Genomic DNA, 16,797 nt, shown 5'->3' on the forward strand with positions numbered 1-16,797 from the left:
TCCTCGCCCTGCGCCACTTCATCGTCCAGCACTCGTACTGACGTCATTCCAAGCATCGATCCTATTGCCCGACCTTGTTTTACGAGACACACGCGCCCGAGCAAGCACCTTTGTCACAAACTTGCCTTCGTCAGACCTCACCAGCGCCCTTCCGCGACTCTCTATAGAGGCCACATCACTCTTAAAGATGGCCTTCATCGCACAGAAGGGCGCCGCCAGCCGAGGCAACAGACGCCAAACGCAGCGTGCGGAAGAGGTCACCCCAGTAGGCAGCTTTTCAGAATCGTTTCGTGTCTCCTCACTAGCTGCTCATCAAGGGCATCGGAATAGCGCTCGCGATGCGAAAGCGGGCAAGACTCAGAATACGGCGCAGGATGCTTCTACTTCGACACCGGATTGGAGCATCATCTTTCCTGGTCGGAGCTCAGTTGCTGCGCCCACACTCAGTCATAGTTCAGCAAGTGCTCTTGTAGCTACTACGACCGAATCTCGAGCTACTACGGCTGGTGATGGCTTGGACGAGAAAGCTGGTGAGTGTGCATCAGCACCATTTCAAGCTTGTATGCACTGCGCTCGTACGCTAATCATCTATCGCCACCCTGCGTTGTTGCCCGAAGTAGATGTCTCCAACCTTGCCGATGAGCAGCGTCGTTCTGTAGATGAAAGTGCTGAAGCAGGAGCCAGCGGTCTGACTCTCACAATGCCTGCTTGGCATGAAGACACTGGACGATTCCTCAGCAGGCGCACAGTCGCACCTGCTTTCGACGCAGACGATGAGGCGGACTTGGAAGACGAGCCAGACTTGAACACAACGGCAACGCAATCCGGTGCGGCACGTGCTGCTCGATCGGAACAGTGGATGCTCGAATCTCTAGACTCTCCGTCCATCTTTGGCTCGGAACATCCCAGCATCTTTGTGGAAGAGAGCCGAGCCGAGCTGTATGGCTCCATAGCCCTGCCATCCGAGTCATCAGCTTCCAACGTGGCACGTGGTAGTGGGGGCAAGTCAGCAGCAGGTTCAAGAACAGAGGGTGATGGCTACGCATCAGACCTGCACTTCCCTGAAGTTCCAGACAGGTCTGCTCCAGGCAAAAGCGCACCACGCGGTGCTAGTCAGGAAGCCGTGTGGTCGTGGGCAGCAGTTCAGCGGGGAACATCCCTCCTCCGTTCAGCTTCCGAGACGCATTTGACGTCTTCGGAGGATGAGGTGGACGACTTCCACGACATGACAGCATCGCAGCTCCAGCTCAAGCGAGACAACGATGCCAGCGACGCTCATTTCGATGCGCTCCTGGACGCAACACCAGCAGCACAGAGTGCAGGGATAGGATCAAAGCCATTCAAACGGCGTCACAGGAAAGCTGGGGGCAGCGAGAGGTCTAAACGGAGCGCCACGGAAACGAGCAGAAGTGCTAGCGTGGCACGGATGCGGGACGCTCGGCCGCGCAGGCCAGCTACGCGGCGAAATGCGTCGAGCCGCCGCGCCGCTCACGCAAGCTCAGCGAAGCACACAGAAGCCGCCTCACAGAGCGTTGGCAAGCGGTTGCTCCGCAAAGTTTTCAGTCGTTTGTTCAGTGCAGACGCGGAGCTGCTGGATGCCTTGTTGAACGACAGCGGTCCTTTGGCGGTGGACCAGGGAGAGGTCGAGCATTTCGAAAACTTGCGCATGTCGAGTCGCTACGCTAGAGGCACGGATCGTCAGGCATTCGAGCTCGATCTAGAGTCTTTGCCACGAAGGCCACCCAGAATGCGCATGCTTCTCGACGGGCGTGAGGTTGAAGATCTGACAGAGGAGGAGGATGAAGGGGATGACGAGGAAGAAGGCAAGGCTGCTGAACGGCCTGCCAGCGAGCACAAGATCTTCCCACAGCGACCTTTGGCCCCATCAAGCGCTGCGCTCGCTACAGCATTGGAGCTTGCAAGACGACGACGGTCCTCTTCTGTAGCTTCTGGATCTCCGCTGTCTCGAGAGCCCGAACCCACCACACTGGAAGCTTTGCAAGCTGCGCTGATCCACAATGGCATTCTGCGTGTCCCAACGCCCCTTCGGATTCTCGGCGAACTAGCTCGAGCCCTTCAAGATGCGGTTTGGGGAGAGGCTGTTGTGAATGACAGCCTGTCCAATGTGGATACTCGAGAACTCGAAGAAGCGCTCAAGCAGCGCAAAGGCTCTACCTTGCTGCATGATTCTGAGGACGAGCAAGATGGCGATGTGGCGCACTATGCACACGAGCGGACAGGCTCAGACGGTGCGCTGGCAGGAGATTCGGGCACTCGGTTGTCGGCGCGCAGACTGAGCTTGGGACATGGTCTTCAGACCGTACCTCGAGCTTGGAACGGCAATGTGCACCCCAGTCTTCGAGGGCGCTCCACGTTTGCGATAGAGCAAGGAGCTCCTGCCATTGAAGGCTGAGTGCTTCGCCGAAGTCATCTCATCAACCTCGATGTTCTTAGCTCAACAGCGGACTTGTAATCTCGATGCTCTTCACTGCCTTGCCTTGTGACCCATCAACGCAGACTTTATCCATTTCGTGGCCAGCTACATCGTGATTCAATACGAGACTTGCCTGTAGGTGAGGTCTCGAGCGCTGCCTATGTAATAGCATAGTATTCACTCCATTACATGGATTCTTTTTATATCCTTCATTCACGATGGCCGTGACGATGGTACTTGACGCCGATCATGGAATAGCGCCCTGTGCAAGTGAACTGAAGCAATCACAATTCTTCCTGCGCTTTATGCTGGCCTCGTACCCTTGTCCTTAAAGCTCGTGCCGGTCTCGCCCCTTTGGACTCGGCTTGCGCACGGACGCAGTGAGCTCGATGAAGCCGCGAAATGGTGGTTCTTGCAACGGCGATGTCTCGACAAGCACAGTGCAGAGGAAGAAAGTCGAGTCCACATTGCATAATCTTTCAAGAAGCGTTGGCATGCCTACGATCGCGACCTGCCAACGGTCAAGTTGCATCGGGTGCAGCTGCCTCCAACCTTGGGCCGCTGGCGTCCTATCATTACCTTCGCTGCACGGCACAGCCTTGATGATTTTGTAACATATGTGCCCGCGTGCTCGGGTGCCCTGATGTTGATTGCATCGGGGCTCGCGGGGACGTTACTTGAAGAGGGTGTTGGTCATGTTGCTTGCATGGCGTTGATCGCGTTGGACAGCTCCGTTCAGCATCACCTAATGTACCGCACGCTTCCATCACGAGATTCTGTGGTGAAATCAGACACTCAAATGAAGCCTTCCGCTCTGGGAGAGCTGACCTTTGACGCTGTGTGCGATACGTTCGTCAATGGCCAAATACAGGGCGTCATCCAAGGAGGCGGCGGCCCGACAAAACGCCATTCGATTGTGCAGCGATCAATCGCGAATGTCGTTCTGAGCTTCAACCAGCAAGAGCCAATGACTCTAGCGATACACCTCCTTATCTCGACGGCGTTCCTGACGATCGGTGAAGAACCGAGGTGCACTGCTGCCGGGATATGGACGACTGAGCAGCCAGAGCGAAGGGCGCATCCTACGAGATACTTCGAAACGGCGCGCTGTGACGCCGATGTGCGCCAACGCGCCGTTCTGCCTTCCATATCGTAGCTTCAGCTACGGAAAAGGCTTAAATAGAGCCCGGCACTCCCCTGCAAAAACGTAATCCCCTCCCCTTACTTCTCGAACCGACCCGATCACGCACCAACAGCGCAAAAATCGCCTCTGACTCTCTGAAAGAGAGCGTCTACTGCCTTTGCACCAAGTCAAGATCTACAACAAGAAATAAGACGCCATGAAGGTCTACGCGCAAATCCTGCTTTTCGCTCTGCTGGCAACCAGCCTCTGCGCGCTCCCTACGCCAGCTCCTGATGGGACAACAGAAAGCTCGCTGTTGGCTCAAAGAGCTCCTTACAAGATCAAGCCTGGCGGTGAGCAGAAGTGCCCCACCCAGCTCCTCGTGTGCACGTATCGGGCCTCGTATTCTGACCGAAGCGTTCACTTGCCTTGCTTGTAGACACGATCAGTTACAACAAGAAAGGCAAGCCAATCATTCACCACAGTGAGTGAGGCAGCTCTTGTGCGATGCTGTGTTCCGCCAACTTTCCAACCTATCATCTGACGCAGCGAACTTTCGCCATCTTGCCCCTCTGAAAATTTGTACAGAAGCTTGCCCCGGAGACATCATACCACTGAAGAAACGTGGGCCACATTGTAAGTCGCAACGTGACGCTTCTGACTTTATGAGATTCGTACATGATGGCCGAGTGCCTAGACAGCAAAAAGTGCACGTGGACCTTGCGCCTCACCAAGTGCCTTTTCCCTGCCCACAGTCGACGACTTCGCTTACTGCTGATTGCAGTCTTCTTCGGCGCTCAACCAAAGGGTCTTTTCACCAGTCGGAACACAACGTTTCGACACGTCTCGTGGAGCTAGGATCCATCCTAGCCCTTCCCAGGCTAGTAAACGCCGTCATCGTGCTCATGCTTTCAGGCGGTGCGTCGCCTGCTTACTTGCAAGGCAATCGATGACATTCTTCCGCTAATTTGCGCGAGTGCTGTTGGAATTAAGTACTCCTCGTGGATTTGCCATGACGTTTGACTGCGCTAGAGGTTGCCGTTGTTGAAAGTCGCGGATGATACGCCTGCATTAGGCAAGTTTGGCAGAACTGGGCATCACTGACTGTCTGAAACCCCGCCCGGATGCTCCCAGGGCTTTGGAGGCTGTTTGAGGTGGGATTCAGAAGGTGTGGCCCGGTTGATCTGTGCACACAGATCCCAGCGTAAGCAAGCTTGCGAGGTACACGAGCGAATGGTGACCAAGAGACGGTCCTAGCCCCACGACTCACTTGGAGAGGTATGTCTTTGATGCCTGGAATTTTGTCAGCTTGGCCTGTGCTTATGAGTTCCACAATCGCGTCAAAGCTGGCAGGATGCTGAGGTGCTTGCTGTTCCCTGGCCAGGTCCGCGCTGCCTAGCGTCAAGTTTGAAATGGCGCTCGTCGCCGCGGCGAGTGCTGGCTGCTCCGAATCCAATACTCGGGCGCATAGGCCCGCCACTTCTTTGATCAGCTCAGCTTGAGCGGGTGCAGCGTCCACTTTGTGATTTGCCCCTTGCAAGACCTTTGCCTTGAAGCGGGTGTCCTTGACGATGCGGTTCCATTTGTCTACGATTACCGATGCTGGGTAGGGGTCGAGCATGTACTCGCTATTACGTCACGAGCGCCGTCAAGACCCGTCGTCGGAATACAGCTCGCGTCAGAGGCGTTCAGCAGAATACTCACTCTTCAGAGCCGCACAAAGCCAGCAATTCAGGGTCACCGGGAGCGATGATGCCTTCGGGAGAAGCCCAATCTTTGGCAAGCCCATCCAAAGCGTTCCTGAAGATGTCTATCACGTCCTTCTCCTCAAAGTCTCCACTGAACAAGTCATCGTCTCCTCCTTTGCCGTTGAGTGACCAGTACCGGTAGGCGGTCTGAGGAGGTTCCAGGATAGCCGACTCATTGGTGCCTCGAGGTTCGCCCGAGTGTCTGTTCACCGCTCTAGCAGGTCTGGGCGCCAAAGGGGCTTTGTAAGACAATAGTGTGCTGCCTTTGCCCGCTTGTACAAGACTTGTAGCTTCTTTGAGATTCTCCACTTCCTCGGCACCTGCCGTCTTGTCGAAGTACAGCCTGTCGGAACAGGGAGCTTGGATGATCGCTCCTTGCACCTTGACATCCGCTCCCCGGTTCCCAAGGAGGTATGTAATGACATCCTGACAGCCCGTGCTGTGTCCCAACAAAAAGATTGCCTTTTTCTTACTTGCTGCTCTAAGCTGATCAACAACTGCCGCAATCTCCCTCGCATCAGCTTCCAGACTTCCGTAATTGAATCCTCCAAGGTTGCTAGACAGTTGAGGTAGCACGACGGATATTCCCAGCTTGCTCAGCGCTTCGACTAGCCCTTCTGTGTACGGTAGACTTCCGATTGTATCGGTCAAGCCCGGTATGAGAACGATGGAATGCGTCGCACCAGGATCCGAGTCGAGCAGCGTCAGCTTTGGAGATCCGTACGTGCTCAGAGACCATCTAACTTCGTGCGAATGGCCTGCCGGAGTGGACTCGCTAGATCCGAACGACATCCTTTCTGATTTTTGGAAGCGCTTCTGCACACGCTGGAATGCAGAGTCTGCGGAGTAGTCACGAGTGTCAAGGATGGTGAGGTCAGCCCAGATGAGGAAAGAGGTAGCGTTCGATGCTAGCTACACCACTGATGGTGTCGTCGGTTGGTGGAAGACGCAACGGCAAGATCGCGCGCCATGCGCTTCACGCGCATGGGTGATGATGGCGCTCGGACCACCTATCATGGGGCGTGTACGACGCCGCACAGATCAGTAGAGCAATCGAATCACGCACATCGAGGGTCAGCTCGTGATTGAGAAACATAGGTGTGGACCGCTGCTTGTCATTTCGAACAAGCAGTTGGTAGATATTTACTATCGGTGACAATCTGGGGTAGTAGTAGTAGGAGGCTCGGAAAGGCAGCGAACGTTGAAGTGAATACAGGATGATTTGTTCAGCTAGCGATCGAATCTTAGAGAGTGTGTTGATTGTTGGGACCTGTCCAGATTGATGAGACATTGGAGCGTCCGCGACTAACAAGGACCATGGCCCGACATCATGAGTCGAGAAGCAACTGCAGTGACACAGGCCAAGTGAGGAAGAACGTTGTGGACGCTCAAAAAGAGTGAGTGGTTGATGCGGGGTCGCCAAGCGTACGATCGCTGGGTATAGGTACAGAAGTGCCATTCACATCTGATGTAGCTACCATCTGAAGGGCAGAGCAGCTCTAGGAGTCCAGACTTTCTATGACGTTGTCGCTGGATACGCGATCCAGCTTCGGCCTCAGACCGCTCAATTTTTGCACAGCGCTCCGTGCCTCGTGCTCCCCACTTCCGCTCGAAGGCAATGCCTCGAAGTCAGCAGAGGGACGTGCTGCGGCCGCTGCCAAGCGCTCGAATTGCTCGGCAATGGCCGACTTCTGCTGTTCTGGCTCGTCGGAGAGCGCGGATCTGGTGGCGACGTCCTGAGCCTGACCTCGAAGATCGCTGCTAGACTGCGACTCGAGCGGGATGCGCTGGAAGCGCCCGCCAGTGCTTGAGCCGTGCTTGCCATGTCCCGTCAAAGGCCGCGGCATTTCGTCTGGTCGGCCATGACTTGTTGTTGGCCTACCGTCGTTCCGACTCGCAGTGGAATCAGCTGTGCCAATGCGCGGTTGGCCGAAACCCGAGAGCGGTCCTCCTCGCGAGGTTCGAGGACGATCATCATCCGTTTCCGCGCTGCTCTGAGTGCGTTGCTTGCTCTCCTCTCTGGTATGGGGTCTGGAGATTTCGCGGGAGAGCTCAGCTGCATCGTCGTCAATAGTCTGTCTGAAGGCAAATAGCGCATCGTGCACTTCAGTGGAAGTCGGCGGCGCCGGCGCCGGCGTCGTCGTCGCCGTTCCTGCTTCAACTCCAGACAGAGCAGGTCGCTCGCGTCGCCGCTCATTTGGATTTGACGAGACTGCCGGAACATCCCGTACGAAAGCCGGCCCATCTGCGAACGTTGCAACGCTTCGCCTAGTAGTGCTCTCGGGCGATGCGCCGAAAGTGATCATAGAGGGCGGCGCCGAGCCTAGACCAGCATCCTCGTAGCGTGACCTATCGTCGAGAGAGGCAGCAGCTTTGAGGGCATCGAGATCGTAGGCTGATCGGTCTCTCGGCGTCGGAATTCGGGCGGCGCCCAGAATCGAGGGCGACGCGACGAAGTCTCTGCCTGACTCTGTGCGTGGGGGACGCAACGGGAATTCAGCCAACTCGTGGTCGTTGGGCACAAAGTTACCGCGTCGAGCTCGCGCAGAGTCGATGAAAAGAATGCTCCGCTTCGGTCTCTGGTTCAGATCGTCTCTTTGCGAAGGCGCCGTGGCGGGTCGGCGGCGGCGACCTGGGGTCGCAGCGAGAGGCGGCACTGCAACCGACTCTCTTGTAGCTAGTGCATCGCGAAGCACCTCCGGACCAGCACTGGCCCTGCCGACGGAAGGCTGCACTTGTCGGGTGATTTCAAAGATACTGGGCGCAGCTGAAGGCGTGTGTGCGACCTGGTTGCGAGACGTCGATGATCGTGAAGACGAGGAGTGGCTCGTGACAGGACGTCTCGGAACTTCGTATATGGACTGGGACGTATCTGTACTCCGTCGACCGCTGGACACTGCCCGATCATCATGCGCAGAGCCTCCAGTCTTCCACCAGCCGGCATAGTTGCTCGGTCCCGCGGGCCACTTCGTAGTATCCTCAAGTGTCTGTCGTGACACTTTTGCTGATCTGGACGGCCGCAGCGTCGCTGGCAGTGTTTGGCGACGATGCGCGCTGAGAAGCGTGCCATCCATCGGCACAAAAATAGACACATCATCAGGCCCATCTCCTGACGACCTTCTCTCTCTGACGTGCCTAGCCGCGTACCGCTGCGCTGCAGAAGTGGTGCCAATAGAAGTGTACGAGTCTTTGGGAAGGAGCAAAGACCGAGTGGAACCTGTCTTGGGAAACTCTCCCTCGACGTACAGATCTTCGTCAGCGAGTGCGGCGGCTGTCAAAGCTGCTTTGCTGCTTTTCCGCCTCGCAACATTGGAGATGGGCGCGTCGCCGATGCCTGATCCCATCGCTGCACCTGGTGGAAGGCATGAGCTCTCTACGGCGGATGGTCGGACCAGAGATGGAGACATGGCACCACCGGCTGCCAGTGCCACTTCATCGAACTTGAAGCTGACGTCGTCTTCCAGGTAGCGAGCAGAGTAGCTTGGCGGACTCGGCTGGGCGATCTGCCTGGCGATAGCCCTTTGTTGCTGACGCGTCAAGAACCAAGCGCGGCGGAACAGACGACCGGCCATGATGGCGCTTATGGCCTGGCATGCAACAATCTGCATCAGCCGGAAAGCGACCTGCTCGGTGGCGTAGTAGACTGCAACCGCGCTGATGAGTATGACGAACTGAATTGAAAAGAACGCCACGGTACGCTCCACTAGCATGACTGCCACCGAGTCCTCTGAGGGTTCTGGCTCGCCGTACGCTTCCTCTTGCTTCCTCCTGGATGATAGCCACATCCCGGGCAGTAACCCTCGCAGCAATCCCCGCCAGCCGGTACGATTGAGTCGCAGCACGGTCAGGAAAAGGCACAGGCTGTCGAAGACGAAGACGCATGCCACCACGCCGAGCGCCGTGATGTGAGACACGTCGAGCGTACACCACTCGCCCCCGAGCTGCACACCGTTCAAATTGATCGGAAGCGTGACGCTGAGTGCCAGCACGGCGATCCAAGAGATGGTGAGGGGGATCACTACGATGGGCTTGAGCCGCCAAATCGCCGCCGTGCGCAAGAGGAAGACGAGCGTGGCTACATAGGAACGCACAAATCAGTCAGTGTGACGTTTCAGGCTGTCTACTTTCACGTGAATACGTACTAGCAGCCAGACCCAAGGCGAAAAGGGTTGCACTAGTGATAGCTCTGATGTGGCAATCGTTGCTGCGAACAATGGGAGTCGTCACGGCCATGCAGATCCAGGCTACGTTCAAGTACCTGCTGAGCATATAGGCGACTGACAACAGGACGAAGATCAGGCTCAGCTCGAGCCCCTCGTGCGCGGCGGGAATAGCGCATACACTCACTGGAATGAATACCTGACGGTATTGATCTCCAATTTGTGTTCCGCACAAGCATGAGATCGAAGCCCAGCGTGCTGACGACATCCCAGCCTAGGGCTCCTAGCCATAATGAGAAGTACACCAATCTGCAATGGGATGATGGTCAGCACGATGCTTTCGGCTTATCAGACCGATCGCAAGAGCTCAAAGTCGTCCAGATGTCCGACCTTTCAGACGCCTCTTCCAGCCATGGTCGCCTCCTTGGAGTCTCACATGCTGACCTCGCCGACGCACTCACCCTGCGATAATAGCCTGACTTTCTGCTGGGGACACGTGGAGAAAGACTGAATCGTCGCTAGGATTGATGCTGGTGACGATGCCAGTCGCATTCGAGCTGCCGACCTGCCGAACCGCAAGGGCGGCCAGGTCCACTGCCTGACCGCCAGCCCGCATCGTCGAGGACAGGCTGGACGTTGGAGGCGAGTCGATGAGGCGACGACAGAATGAACACTTAGGTAGGGATGGAGCAAGTCAAGAGAACATTAGGTGCCGCTGGTTTGCGAGGGCAGGCAGTGCGGAGTCGAATTTTGAGTGGCGGAACGGAGATCGGCTCAATCACCTCATAGCTGATGAGTGAGACGTCAAGGCTGTCTGTGCTAGCGAACGTCGACTTGAGAAAGCGTGCGAGGGTCGAGCAGCGGGGTAGGTACGCAGCAGGCGATAGGCAGGCTGTCCCAAGGTGGACAATTGTGAGATTGATGGTGGAACGAGAGGGCGCTAATACCCAGCGAGGGCAATGGAGAGGCGCGTAATTTGATGAGCGGCGTGTCTAAGTGCTTGACTGCACCACGGATACTATGGTCGAGCGAACCCGAGACTGCGGGCGCGATCAGAAAGGTGATTATGTTGTCGAAATGAAGCTCTGCAGAGGTATCGGTAAGCTCATGTCGGTGTCATGTGAATCGAGCAGGTGTGTCGCCAAAGTGCTTGAGTAGGAGGATGTGCGGCAGCAGGCAGGAAGGAGGGTGCAAGTTTGTGCTAATCTGGACTGTCAAGACACGCGCCTTCTAGCTGCAGCCTAGCGGTAATGATCGGGGCGGGATGGAGCAACCTTTAGCGAAAGCGCAGGCGACACGCGATCCTTGACTCTCATCAGCTTTGATACACAGTCCCCGTGTGAGTCAAAAACGCTGGAGCGCTTGGAAAGTCGGATAGTCGGCTTAGTGGCGACATCACGGGTTGGATGGGATTGGACAAAGTCATGCTGCGCTAAGGCGACATCAGAATTGACGCACGAGACCAGCAGCAGCAGAGGTGGGAACGGACCTGTACCAGTGTACCGACGCCATTCACAGACTCGTCTTCCCAGCACGCATGCAGCAAAGCAATTCACCCGGGCGCGGGCCACAAATCGCAAACAAAATGTACGTGCAAAGCGAGCTGAAGCGATACACATATGGAGAGCGGACGCCTCGCGGACAGCTATATAGACACCCATCCCTCCCTACCTGTAGAATTAGGCAAGGCCAAGACGCAGCCGAAAGAGTGGCGCCGAGTCGTTAGCGTCGTTCGGTCTTGCCCACCGCGCTAAAATGCTACATAAGTGCCGCGGGGACGGTGACCACGCGCTCACTATGCACTCGTGATTGACTGAGCTCAGCTGTCATGCAGCAGGCAGATCGAGTGCCGTCGAAGCACAGCTGCAAAGCCTGTATGTAGCTCAATCGCTTGATCCGGAAGTTCCCATACACAAGTTGCTTTCTATAGAATCGTGATGAGGTGTGGCTGCAACGAAAATGTTAGAGAATTGGACATAGTGTTCAATAAGATATGTCTCCAAGATGCCTGCAAACGGCCTGTTACGCCACTAATTCTTGGGGCGCGGGAAGTAAGACACATGCTGGAACACAGCTGACACAGATGCCTTTGCCTTTACATTCAACGCAAAGTGCGGAGCGAGCGTGCGAGACATTTCGTGCGGACAAGATATATATCACTGCACGTCCGATCAAATTGATTCTCATGAAGAGCAAGAGCGAGCTGCAACGGAGATCAGCAGATTGCATGCTTGCTATTGAGCATCCCGTCGGTATCAGTATATATTATAGCTTTGCTGCCAATCCGAATAGTCACGGAAATCACCCAGTGAAAGGTATCCCTCACGGTCAGGAGCTGGCAGGGACGCAGACAGTAGATGGTCCTTGCGAGCTCGATCCAAATATGGATCAGAGAGAAAGTCGCTAGTCTAGCCGTAAGTGTTGGCGTGCTGCGTATAGCGCCGAGCTGGACGTCTGAAGTGCCTTCTCCTGCTCAATCAGACGCTCCCAAGACTCACCCGTTGCATATAGAGAGGTCTGTCACAGTTGCTGCTAGTCCTGAGTCGTGAGTGCATCACTTTCGAGGCCAAAAGCAACGGAAGTTGACCCTGCAGCCCTCCTCAATTGACGACTCTGCACCTCGAGCACAATTTTAGCTTAATTGCGCTTGTGATCCCGCGTCGTCGAATCTCCGCGCGCAGCAGCAGCGGAGGAGCATCGACTAGTCCGGCCGGCCGGCTCGTCAGCGCGGCGACCAAGCTAAATATAAGTCCGTCGCGTTTTCTTGCAGCAGCAGCAGCAGCAGCATCAACAGCCGCTTTGACAGCGATGAGCGACCGTCACTACTACCTTGTCTCACAGACATCGTCGGCAGAACTGCTCGCTCCGGCCTAGCTCTCAATCACTGAATGATGCGCATACACACTACTCTCTGTGTGCGTAGTTCAACCAATCTCGAATGCAAAGCCCATTGATCTACATATGGTTGAGACGAGCACGCTCTCAAGATTTGCGCCAGCTTGAGTTTGCGCTGAGGCTAAGCTTGGGTGATCACAGCTATCTCAGATGATCCAGCTCGGACGGTGATGCAGTCAATGTCGAACATTCACCTTTGATCGAGGCTGGCAAGCATCACGATGACCCCTTCCCCCTCCCTCTTTACGCACGGCAGCTCATCACCTCAACGTCCTGTAAGCGTGGAATTTTAAATCCCTGCACCTGCATGACTGCTGCCGGTGCATGAACATGCGCATGAGCGCAGCCGAGAGCTAGCTGTTCGTGCATTCAGATTCGTGATTCGTGTTTGCAATCTACGCTAAGCAGTTCCCGTGGGAGCTTAAGTGTTGTGTCTCGGCATACACAGCTTTTGAAAGGGGGTCGGTCTGCAACGCAGCATCATTCATTGATCAAGCTTTTCGATTCTTACGTGCGCTAAGTCGGAGGTCTTGATCTAAGAATGAGTCGAGCCTGAGTCTTGAGTGCTGGTGTGGCGAGTGAAGGCTTTGAACTCAGACTCCGAGACTGAATGCAGTCGGCAGCCATGCCCCAGCTCACGGTCAAGTCGCTTTGCCAGCTACTCTCTGCAGCGTGCCCAACCTCGAATGGGGATCTGGGATATCGTAAGCGATGGAACGATCCGAAGTCCGCTGTTCATCTGTACGCACTACCGCGATAGCCACCGCCCGTGATCTCCAATCTCGGAGCGGACAGACAAATATTAGCGGTGCGGTGTGTGTCCCGAAAAAGCATACAAACTGCAGGCAGAGAGGATACAGCATCTCTGCCACAAACTCATCCCCAAGTCGATCGATTTGTGGTGGTTGCTTCCGGCCGGTCCGATACGAGAACTTTGTCGGGCTGCTGCATCTGCGCGGACCCGAAGCTTGGACGAAGTTCATACTGTAGTCAACAGTGACTGTTGTGACTTGGGTTTTCGCATTTGTGCGATCGCTTGACGTGACACAGAGATCCAGCCCGCTGAATTACTCGCGAATAATGCATGGTATACGCCGGTAGAAGAGTCACGAGCGGAAGAGCTCCTCTGCATGTGTCATCAGCTGGCTCAGGGCTCCCTTGCAAAATTGCATTGCGGCGCTCTTGACGACTGACCACTCCCCATCTGTGGTTCAGCAAGACGGAAACATCGATCCAGTCGCGTCCAAAGTCAGAATCGACATACCTTCCCACGGTCTGCTTAGCACCAAGAGGGACAAGTCCGGAAGCGGGTGCGGGAGCCCAAGGCCGGTAGCGCACATCTAATCTCAAGTGATTTGTAGTCTCAGGTCTGCCTGCCTGGCGACCTGGGTGCGCTACAGTACGCAACGAAATCGCGTGATAAGCCAGCAGGGCAAGAAGGTTGTTGCATGCAAGTTCCCCTCAGCTCGAGGGCAAGAGCCATTTCATGCACTCCTCGCTCGTACCGAGGCTCGACCTTAAGCGAGGGTCTGATCGCTAATCGCTGATTGCTGATGCCCTGTCTGCTCGGTGATATTCAAGATTCTTTCGCGGCCGTTCATTTGCCAGGTGTTCACCATCACCAACGAGCTAGCTCTAGCAGAGCTGGGATATGATGCCATCATCTCGACCAACTTTGCGTTCGTGATTCCAAGCCCCCCGCTGCCTCCGCACACACGTCGCACCATTCTTCCTGACACACTTTGATGAGTCCTGAGCGAAGCGAATACGCACGCAAAGACATGCGTCCCGAAAAGGGCAGAAGGATCAGATGAAATCAAACTGCGCAAAGCGAAGGTTCGCTAGCAGTCGTCACTCTTTCAGTTGCTGTCTCGCGCGTCGTTGTCCAGACACCGACTCGCCTTCGTTCATCTTTGAGATCAGGAACGTCGCGCCCAAGCATTTCGCACTCGAGGCTGTCGCCTTCGTTCACATGTCTGTTCCGAGAGCCTTGGTCAGCTATCAACTATAGCTCCTCAAATCTTCAATATATGCTCGGCTTCTTTGCCTTTGTTCTTCTTGGAACGTCGCATATCAAGCCTTTCTGACTCGGCGCCGTCGCCTCCACATATACGTCTGTTCCGAGAAACCCTGATCAGCTACAGCTGCTCGAATGCATGCGTGGCTTTTTTTGTTTCGGAGGCACGGACCCCCTCGCGACCGTTGCAAAGGCGCTGGCTGCTTCCCTCAAACGACACAGCAGCTGGGCTCACAACGCTCGAGTCCGTACGATGGCGCCTGGAGCGACTCAACTCTCGACGAGCTGCTGAAAGTGCGGGCGATGGTCGAGGCCCGTGTCTTGAGCTAGCATTCAGACGGCTAGCTGCGCGGACGGCCTACGCTTCTGAAGTCTCAAGGAGTCTCAATTATCGCGTGACCGGCTTGTGTCCCGAGTGAACTCGACGCAGCACCTCGACGCGCATCTCCACCTCTCTGGACATTGTTATCCGCACTCACGTCGCCAAGCAGCTCGCGAGACTTTTCCCCTCCCACTCCGCAATTGTGGGCATCGTGGACCAGCGATGCGTGATGGCATTTGGTTAAACGGACCCGGCGCATGTATATACAATGATCGTCTTTCTCCATAGACTTCGGTCGGCCGACTACGACGTTCGCAATGCTTTTCTCTGCTGCGTAGCAAGTCAGACCAGACCATCATACAAGCTGCAAAGGCATCGAAGGGTCAGTGAAAGCTCCTTGGAGAGTGAAAGTACCGGCTCGGCTCACCTCAACGCCTGGATGATGGTCGGATCGGATTTGGAGCCTTCTTTGAATTCTTCAAATGTCACTGTATAAAGGCAGACCAAGTGAGCAAGCGGGTCGACCTGTCATCCGCTCCCAGACTTCCAGCAACAACTCACACTGCGCATTCTTGTCTCGGTCCATCATACGGAAGATTTTGTCGACGCGCTGTTGAGCAGTATTTGATGGAGGCGAGCTTAGTACGGCGAAGCCCGCATCAAGTCGTTCCTCGACTCACTTTCTCCGGCGTGTCCTCATCCTCCGGCAGCTTGACCATCTGACCGGTCATCTTGTAGATGCTCCTCACAATAGCTGCGAAGGCGAAGAGGGAGAGAGAGATCAGTCATCGTACAGCGCAACTCAAAGAGCTTTCAGCCTTCCTTTCGAGGAGACCGAGCGACGCGCAACCGGCTGGAGAGCAAAGGCGCAGGCCCGCAAGGAGGTCGTCGTTCTCTACCAGCCCATGAAGGCTGGCAGCTTGTGCACATGCAGACAATCAGTGATGCTGCCCACCTCTACTCACTCAGCATTTCATCGTAGCTGAGGCAGAAGAGGTCGGCACAAAGAACCGTGGAGTCAGCCGCTGCTTCGGATGCCAGGCAGGATGGCAAAGTCGAGCGCTCACGTGATTGTGCCATCACCATCGATGTCATACAACTGGAAAGCCCACCTCAGCTTCTCGTCCAGCCTGCCCCGAGAAGTGACAGACAGTGCACAGATGACTTTGGAGCGCCAAGGCAAAGCGAATGAGTGAAGCGGCACCAAGAGCAACGACAAAGGCTGCCAGGCTTGAGCTCACACTCTTTAAAGTCGATTGTGCCGTTTCCATTCTCGTCAAAGACGTTGAAGACGAACTCGGCGAATGTCGAGGGGTCACCGAACGCAAAGAATGATCTGCGCGCGATAGAGGGGCAGAGTGGGTAAGTGAAGAGCGAGCTCTGCCTGAGAAAGATGAGAGCGAGCAAGCGTTTGCCAGGACGTTCGAGCAGTGTTCGGGTCGAAGCCACCCTTTGCGCAAGGCCCAATGATGCCTGAACATCTGCATCCACCATGTTCACAAAGGCTGTGGCGCAGCATAAGCAGATGTGTGTCATCGCGTTCCGCCCTATGCCGCGACACTTCCACCTCCATGCGTTGCAGGGAAAATGCGCTGCTTGTGGGCCTCGACTCCAATACGCTGCCACTGAATGAGCGACGCACTTGTACACTTTGATGAACTCCTGCTTGTCCAGCACGCCAGATGGGCAATCCTTCAAGAAGCCCTTGTACCTATTGACGTTCGAGTGATGAGATCAGGTCAGATCTGGGCCTAGCTCGTCATGAGTCGATTTAGCATCTGCAAAGGACGCACCATTGCTGGAGCTCTTTGCGGTCGACTGCGGAGGGTAATGGAGCGCATAGCGTGAGCTTACAATCCTCGATTAGGAATCACTTCGCCATTTGATCGCCCCGAGCATCCGACCAGCTGTGCGTAGCGTGATCCGGCGCTCGTCTCACGCCCAGCGACTTTCATCTCTCCGACAGCAGACCAGCTGCGAGCACACTGGGACCACTCGCGCTCTTCCCGTCTGCCTGCTCATCTTGATACGCACAGTAAGTGCTCTTTTGCAAGTCGGCCAGTTGTTCCGGGGTGAGCTTGGACTGGTTCTTTCCCAT

General features: G+C 55.6%; 7 protein-coding genes across 7 annotated transcripts; 3 read left to right on the top strand and 4 right to left on the bottom strand.

The window, feature by feature from the left end:
* Nucleotides 1-187: 187 nt before the first annotated feature.
* On the top strand, nt 188-2,413 carry IE81DRAFT_347071 (hypothetical protein; the record flags this gene model as incomplete). Its single annotated transcript, XM_025516116.1, has 2 exons — nt 188-530; nt 621-2,413. 2 exons carry the CDS (start codon nt 188-190, stop codon nt 2,411-2,413), a joined length of 2,136 nt encoding a protein of 711 aa, XP_025370055.1.
* A 1,206-nt stretch (nt 2,414-3,619) lies between these two features.
* Nucleotides 3,620-4,741, top strand: IE81DRAFT_111875 (hypothetical protein). The gene is made up of 3 exons (XM_025510094.1): nt 3,620-3,910; nt 3,997-4,041; nt 4,107-4,741. Exons 1-3 carry the CDS (start codon nt 3,775-3,777, stop codon nt 4,508-4,510), a joined length of 585 nt encoding a protein of 194 aa, XP_025370056.1. The 5' UTR covers nt 3,620-3,774; the 3' UTR covers nt 4,511-4,741.
* IE81DRAFT_347073 (DUF1749-domain-containing protein) lies at nt 4,655-6,097 on the bottom strand (the record flags this gene model as incomplete). The annotated part of the gene is made up of 3 exons (XM_025516117.1): nt 4,655-4,741; nt 4,828-5,185; nt 5,262-6,097. The coding sequence occupies 3 exons, from the start codon at nt 6,095-6,097 to the stop codon at nt 4,655-4,657; spliced, it is 1,281 nt and encodes a 426-aa protein (XP_025370057.1).
* A 535-nt stretch (nt 6,098-6,632) lies between these two features.
* On the bottom strand, nt 6,633-10,393 carry IE81DRAFT_111878 (hypothetical protein). The gene is made up of 4 exons (XM_025510095.1): nt 9,927-10,393; nt 9,653-9,774; nt 9,448-9,582; nt 6,633-9,380 (listed from the first exon to the last, which is right to left on the bottom strand). Exons 1-4 carry the CDS (start codon nt 10,079-10,081, stop codon nt 6,805-6,807), a joined length of 2,988 nt encoding a protein of 995 aa, XP_025370058.1. The 5' UTR covers nt 10,082-10,393; the 3' UTR covers nt 6,633-6,804.
* A 1,273-nt stretch (nt 10,394-11,666) lies between these two features.
* On the top strand, nt 11,667-12,180 carry IE81DRAFT_323037 (hypothetical protein). The gene is made up of 3 exons (XM_025513815.1): nt 11,667-11,879; nt 11,947-12,010; nt 12,060-12,180. Exon 1 carries the CDS (start codon nt 11,693-11,695, stop codon nt 11,870-11,872), a length of 180 nt encoding a protein of 59 aa, XP_025370059.1. The 5' UTR covers nt 11,667-11,692; the 3' UTR covers nt 11,873-11,879; nt 11,947-12,010; nt 12,060-12,180.
* A 638-nt stretch (nt 12,181-12,818) lies between these two features.
* IE81DRAFT_111921 (hypothetical protein) lies at nt 12,819-13,442 on the bottom strand. Its single transcript, XM_025510096.1, has one exon. The coding sequence runs from the start codon at nt 13,341-13,343 to the stop codon at nt 13,002-13,004; it is 342 nt and encodes a 113-aa protein (XP_025370060.1). The 5' UTR covers nt 13,344-13,442; the 3' UTR covers nt 12,819-13,001.
* Nucleotides 13,443-15,041: 1,599 nt separating this feature from the next.
* IE81DRAFT_347075 (putative FRQ1-regulator of phosphatidylinositol-4-OH kinase) lies at nt 15,042-16,797 on the bottom strand (the record flags this gene model as incomplete). The annotated part of the gene is made up of 10 exons (XM_025516118.1): nt 15,042-15,063; nt 15,127-15,187; nt 15,261-15,309; nt 15,380-15,453; nt 15,665-15,681; nt 15,767-15,863; nt 15,941-16,035; nt 16,342-16,410; nt 16,493-16,517; nt 16,734-16,797. The coding sequence occupies 10 exons, from the start codon at nt 16,795-16,797 to the stop codon at nt 15,042-15,044; spliced, it is 573 nt and encodes a 190-aa protein (XP_025370061.1).

The sequence above is a fragment of the Ceraceosorus guamensis genome (assembly GCF_003144195.1).
Source record: "Ceraceosorus guamensis strain MCA 4658 unplaced genomic scaffold IE81scaffold_25, whole genome shotgun sequence".
Taxonomy (NCBI): domain Eukaryota; kingdom Fungi; phylum Basidiomycota; class Exobasidiomycetes; order Ceraceosorales; family Ceraceosoraceae; genus Ceraceosorus; species Ceraceosorus guamensis.